Source organism: Cibotium barometz, chromosome 3, assembly GCF_041138505.1.
Source record: "Cibotium barometz isolate CiBa-2024 chromosome 3, ASM4113850v1, whole genome shotgun sequence".
Classification (NCBI taxonomy): domain Eukaryota; kingdom Viridiplantae; phylum Streptophyta; class Polypodiopsida; order Cyatheales; family Cibotiaceae; genus Cibotium; species Cibotium barometz.
The window spans coordinates 33873523-33879993 of record NC_141048.1 but is presented as its reverse complement, the minus strand read 5'-3'; the positions used below and the strand labels follow the sequence as shown (position 1 = coordinate 33879993).

General features: G+C 41.4%; 1 protein-coding gene across 3 annotated transcripts; it reads left to right on the top strand.

The window, feature by feature from the left end:
- The first annotated feature begins 1731 nt into the window (after window positions 1-1731).
- Window positions 1732-5676, top strand: LOC147639981 (protein DEHYDRATION-INDUCED 19 homolog 4-like). Of its 3 annotated transcripts, none has more exons than XM_086775876.1 (6): window positions 1732-1891; window positions 2383-2525; window positions 2643-2722; window positions 2846-2913; window positions 3000-3126; window positions 4995-5676. In XM_086775876.1, exons 1-6 carry the CDS (start codon window positions 1828-1830, stop codon window positions 5104-5106), a joined length of 594 nt encoding a protein of 197 aa, XP_086632002.1. In that variant the 5' UTR covers window positions 1732-1827; the 3' UTR covers window positions 5107-5676. The 3 variants fall into 3 exon arrangements, with proteins under 3 accessions (XP_086632002.1, XP_086631993.1, XP_086631984.1); XM_086775867.1 differs by lacking the exon at window positions 1732-1891 and adding an exon at window positions 1933-2241; XM_086775858.1 differs by lacking the exon at window positions 1732-1891 and adding an exon at window positions 1981-2247.
- The last annotated feature ends 795 nt before the right edge of the window (window positions 5677-6471 follow it).

Below are 6471 nucleotides of genomic sequence, written 5' to 3'. Positions count from 1 at the left end.
TTTTCAAAGGCTTCAGATTGAAAGTTGTAATCTATCCATGTATTATAAAATTAGGTTTTTTGGTGGAGATGCCACTTTAAGATGTAATGCTTTAGGATCCAAGGTACAAAGGATCATTTTTTGTATTGCCCTTAGTCAAGGCTCTAAACCAAATGTTGAAATTAGCATGGCTTTCAAAGTAACAAGACATTAAAAGAGTGAATTTTTAATTGGTGACAAGTTACAAGTATACTCTCTAATTTTAAGTGTTGGTACTTATGCGTGGCATTTGAAAGATGTCTAGGACCAAGGTATCAAAAAATTTGCTCCTATTTTTTTGTATTTTTTTGTATAGACCCTCACTAAGAGTTACTAGAGAATGAGATTTTTAATTGGTGACAAGTTACAAGTATACTCTCTAATTTTAAGTGTTGGTACTTATGCGTGGCAGATGTCTAGGACCAAGGTATCAAAAATTTTGCTCCTATTTTTTTGTATAGACCCTCACTAAGGACATAAGCTACTAGAGAAGGAGAAGGGTTTTAAAGGTACCTCAACATAGTGTGGTCATAATAAGCTTATATTTGTGGTTGTGAACCTTTTTCATATGATGGTTGTAACTAGGCTTCCTCATTTAACTAGTAATTTCCATCGGTAGATTGCTGATTCACAATATTAAGTACGTTTAAAGTCCACTATAACTACTTCCATATAGACTGTGGTCACTTTGTTAAAGTGATTCCACACACTCTTCAAACACCTCAAAGCATATAATTTGGCATTGTGCAACTATTTTACCTTATAGTCTATTTTTGGACTCAATGATAGTGACCCCCTTCTTATATGGACATAGAGAATCTAGTTTTACTTAAGAGAGTTGATGGTAGTAAGGAAATTATGACCCACTCCATGGATCTGTATTTGTGGCCTCTTTTGCACACGAGAAAACAAAAGAAAAGAGGAAGTGGGCCTTTAGAGGATTACTTGATGGGCAAGGAAATGTATACTAAGAACCAAGGCATATGACTCAAGTCTTAGGTTGTTTTGCATGTTAATGTAGGCTCAAAGTCAAACCTTAGATGTAGATTTCAAGATAGTGAGTGCTTGTGGTGACAAATTTAAGCCATTGGGTCATTGCTTTAAAAATAAAGAGTTAGAATTTCTACTCTCCAAATGCCATAATTTTTTTGTTGATTCTCTACAAGGGATTGTGTCGTGCGCCCAATGGGCACATACCTTGAAGTAAGAGCACAACATGTTCGCTATGGCTTGAGCTCAGAATGTTGCTTGAGTGGACGGTGTTGGAAGCATTGTGACACCTATTGTTGGGTTGGTGGTGCCATGCTCACACAGGAAGGAAGTGCACTCTTCATCCCGATTTCCCCAGTTGTGTGGGGCATCTCTGTGTGCTGTTTGTTGGGCATTGGTGTCCTAGGTGTGGCACCATGCAATTGTGCAACACTAGTATCCATGCCCCATCTTGCTCCTCCATTTTCCTCGTTGTGCCTAGCTATTTAGCATGTTATTTGGCATGTTCCAACATTGTTGGGTGCACAGACGTCTCCCTCCCCAAACCCTGGAATTACACAATGAAAATAATATTTGATTAATATGGGTTAACCGACACGTTTGATCAGGGGTACCTTTGCAAAATATAAGCGCTTGTGCGTGCCCCTCACGTATACGTCTTTAGGTAGCTTTTCCGCAGGTGGAGCTAGCTAAAGCAAGCACACCACACTGACCACAAGCGCGCACACACACACACCACACACACACACACACACACAGACTGTGTGTTTTTCTTTTGCCTTTCCCCCCTCCTGCTAAAAAAGAGAGCATTTTTGCCCAATGGACAGTGAAGTGTGGGCCTCGCTGCTGTCCGCCACCAAGAGACGTCTCGCCTCTCATTCAGGTAGGTACTCCCCACTCTCCCCCGCCCCTCTCTGTTTAAAGCCTTCCTCTGCAAGCCACCCAAAACCGTAACGCTAATTTCTTGTCTTAAAGCCCCCCTCTGCAAGTCTCTTTCTCCTCTTGTTCAACCCCTGTGCTCTCTGTTAGCCTTCCTCCAGGTGCGGAAACCCTAATTCTAACCCGAACGCTACCCTATCACCCTAAGCCTACCTGACCTGATCCTAACCTGCCCCCTGCAATCAGTGCACCCTCTTCTGCACCCTACCCTTCCTATGGATGTGCACTGGATGCAGAACTTCTTGGGCCTGGCCCAGTGCGAACCACAGCCTTGCAGTTCAAGCACCCCGCTGAGTACCAGTTTGTCTCTTCTCAAATTGGGGCATTCGTCGCCATTGTTTCTTCTTCAGTTTTGGCTAGCAGGGGTTTAGTTTCTGATGATGGGGTTTTACTATCTGATGATGGTGATGATTATTCTTCTGTTTGTGTCTACAGATCGGCTTGTGAGCTATGATGACCTTGAGGGCGAAGATGATACGCTGTTCGAATTCTCGTGCCCTTTCTGCTTTATGGAGTTTGACATAGGGTCTCTTTGCTCTCATCTTGAGGAGGAGCATTGCTTCGAGTCAAAATCTGTGGTTAGTATACTAAACCCTAATCAAATGGGAGTATAGGTATTCATACCACTTAAGCAAATACAGAGTTTGATTTTCAAGCCTTCTCTCCTGGCTAATCCTTTAGTGGTGATCTTGCAGGTATGTCCTGTATGTGCTGCAAAAGCAGGCAATGATGTGGTGGGGCATATCACTCTTCAGCATGGGCATTTATTTAAGATATCCTTTCTTTGATTGCTAACCTTGTGTTCTATCTAGTGCATAGTGGCATGTATTATATCTGAAGCAACATAGAATTCTGGACGCATACCATTTGGATTCCTTGATTTGACCTTGCAACACATGCAGCGCCGAAGGCGAGTCCGAAAGGCATCCATGCCATCAATGTCTTCGTCCACTTCTTTTTCTCTAGGTAAGGATCTGATCAAGGCTTCTTTACAAGCCCTTCTAGAGGTAACACTCACCTGTCTGCTGCCAATTTTTCTCACTCTGGGACAGATCCTCTTCTATCTAGTCTGCTCTGTGGCCTTCGTATTCCCGAGACTGAGACTGCTTCCAAGTCGTCCGCAGCTAGTGAGGAGGCTTGCTTGAAGAACCCTGTGTCCAATGACCAGAGTGCTACAAGGTGAGACTATTTTCTTCCAAGTAGCATGATGATTTGGCGTAATGTGAATCTTTTTCATCAATGCAGTCTATAGATGCTTGTTAGAGTTGAAGGTGAGGACTTTATCATAACCTTTGATGTTATGGCTACTACCATTAATACAGTTTGTCACATAGTGCATGCAATTGTGACTCATGGAGGTAAGAGAGAGCTGAGACATGGAAAAAGATTACAAGGAGATTACCTCACATAGTGCAGGAAGGTTATAATGGTTGAAAGGGATTGCAACACGTGCAGGAGGAGATTGTGCTGCAAGAGATTGCAGGAAACAAATGTGCAGGCACTGGAACTTGCTGTGCAGCGTCAAGCCTTGATTCTAGTGATATACTTTTAAGGCTTTTGATGGACTAGTAGACATGGGCTAACAATGGGAGATTGCTCATGGAACATGACTATTTGATACGGAGTGGCATGGCATTATTAGGCTGGGGCAAACCCACTGGAAACAGAGAAAAGGCCTGACGGTATCGCCAAACAAGTGCAGGCATCATCTTGTTGGCCAACCAACCAGGTTGTTGACCTGGGAAAGGCCACCTTGGCCAGGTGGTGTGGGGCAGTTTTTTGGGTGCCTTTTGATGTCTCCTCTACCTGCTGCTGCTGCTGATGTTACCCTTCTCTACTTTTACCCCCATTGCTGAGTGTTTTGTACTTCTTTTACTGTCCTCCAATACTTTTGCTTGCTCCCCTTCTTGCTCTGATGCATGCAAAAGTGATCTAGGACCTCTCATTTTATTTTCAGTAACATGCTTTGGAGGGAAAGCTTCTGGCTTTCAGCTGGTTATAGATCCTGGCCTAAAGTAGCATTCCATCGTGTTTCCACAGCTGGTATAAGGTGCTTAAGCTCTAATAACCTCCCTTACTCGGTGATTGATACTTGGCCTGCAGGATAGCTTACCTGAGTAACCTCCCTTGCTCGGTGATTGATACTTGGCCTGCAGGATAGCTTACCTAAGTTCTAACATGTAGGCCAGCACTTTCTCAATTTTCTTCCAGAAGTACATACCAGCAGAAGCTCCTCTGGGCAAGGGTCATCTCCAGTTTAAAGCGTTTGACAAATGAGCTTGTCACTCTTTGTCTTTATAGGTCCCATCAGAGTTTTGTAGAGCATTCGAACAGGCAACGGTAGGCTGCCCATCAATATGTTAATGCAGTAACAAAATGCAAATTAAGGCAACTAATGCAACTTAGCATCCTCTACAAGTCTTTTGAGAGAGAAGATCGAACATGAAGAGTAGCATACTCACTCAGGACAGCAACAATCAATGCAAAATCCGGCCATGGCTTCCTATTGTAGGAGATTTTACTATTGGGAAGGAATACAGGAGGGTTTCTGCTTCTTTTCACAGAGAACTTAGTAAGCAGTTCAGTTTTCAGCATTCAGCAGATCTTACCTGGATTCTATCAGTTCATGAGAGGATGAAGTTTTCATCTGTCATTCTCTTTCCTCTTTTCACGTGTGTTTTCAGTTTTGTGCTTGTCAGTTCAAAGTACTGCGCTTCCATTAGCGCACCCTGATATTGTATTAGATTAAAGCTGGCCATTTTGTCTGCCTCAGTTGCCCTGTTTCAGGATGGAATGCTGGCAGCCCTCCTGCAAGATCAATGTATGCCTGTTAATGAAAACGATTATCTAAGTAGTTTGAGTTGCCCTGTTTCAGAGTGCTTATCAAAATGCTCATATTGATTGTAATTATGCCATTGAATTCATATTTTCTCAAAGAAAATGTGTTTGTGTTTTAGGCATTCTGCATTCAGTTTTCCTCATGATGAGATGAAACACCCATATGAAGTAGGATGGCTGTCTTAACATACTCTTCATGTTTACTGTAGTTGCGAATCTCCTCTCAATGCCGAGAAATGTGAGCAGAAGCTGGAAGAGGCAGCACTTCGAGCCAAGTTTGTACAGCAGATGGTTCTTTCCACTATATTCAGTGATGATTGAGTCTCGCTGACTTGGTTCTGGGGTCTTCAGAATGAGCTCTTTTCTGCCACAAAAGAGAGAGGAAAGGGTTTGCCTGCGCTTTCATGACTCATGGACATTTGGGAAAGTTTTGGACAGGTTCTATTGCATGAAGCTCTTTGCAGAGCATATGGTTATGGAAGCAAAGCTCTTACTAGCACAGAGAGTTGCCTGTTCAGGCCTTACTGGCAACTGCACACTGCCAATTGTATTGTGCCTCTATATTTATATATATATATATATTCATTAATATCACAGCATGCCCCAAATCTACTTATATGGAGAAACCATGGCATCAAAAGGGAAGAAGATTCCTAAGTAAAACAGGAAATTGTATATAGACACCGTAGTATCTACAAGTACATGATGTGTTTCAAGGGAAGCTTTGCAAAGCGACATCACTGAATGTTTTCTTGTACATATGTCAGAAAGAGGAGAGCCTAATAATAGTAAAATAAAATAAAGTGAAAAAGGGACTCAACTTGTTAATGACTGCCATCATGGGCATCAAGACAATTTAAAGACTAAGGATGGTGAATTTGTTAGAACAAAGTATCAGCAAAAACCATCAATCCTACACTCTAAACCCTTAAGTACATATACCAATTATGGACGGGTACATCATGATAAAGGGATGCTTCTAGTATTCGATCTTGTGATCTCTATTGATTACTTAATTGTGCTTTGGGAGCATGGTGTTATTTTACTAGTGTAGGGTAAGTGAAACAAAAGATTAGTTCTCTAAGTATTGATTTGCATTTTGAAGTGCATCACAACAACAGCTCCGAGCCTTGCATTATTGATTTTAACATGGTGTATTTCAGTGCCTAGTAAAGTGGTGTGTGAATGTTCTGTATGGACTTGATGTTGTAGCATTTGGGAAGTAGAGTTTATATTCTCGAGTTTGGTTTGTGTGCTGAAGATTTTGGATAAGAGTATAGTATGAATGGTATTTTCATTGTACTGGTGTGCTATTATGTATAAACACATATATAAATATAGATAAACGACATTTGTATGTAGGTAGAGAGATGGCACACTTCCTTTTCTAAAAATTTGAAGACTAAAGAATGTGCTCTTCCTTGGTAGTGTACATGTTAATGATGTAGATTCAGATAAATGAAATATGTACAATTATGAATCTTTTTTGCTTGAATATGCTTACATTTTTGAATATAGAAAAGTGTCTTTGATTTTCAAATTCCTTCCATTAGGAAATGATTGCAAAAGCATTTGCACAATGCTCCACCCTCGTGTTGTTACTATGGGTGACATATGTACTCTATTTTGTAAGGCCCCATATATGAGGTTGTAGCCATTGTGGTGAGTATCTAGGCACCAGGCAAT

Bases quoted from the DNA above. Each gene is read 5' to 3' on its own strand.
- LOC147639981 (XM_086775858.1), top strand. From the start codon at position 2,163: ATGGATGTGCACTGGATGCAGAACTTCTTGGGCCTGGCCCAGTGCGAA. The intron at 2,248-2,382 runs GTTTGTCTCTTC...TTGTGTCTACAG, and splicing joins AAGCACCCCGCTGAGTACCA to ATCGGCTTGTGAGCTATGAT. The intron at 2,914-2,999 runs GTAAGGATCTGA...ACTCTGGGACAG, and splicing joins GTCCACTTCTTTTTCTCTAG to ATCCTCTTCTATCTAGTCTG.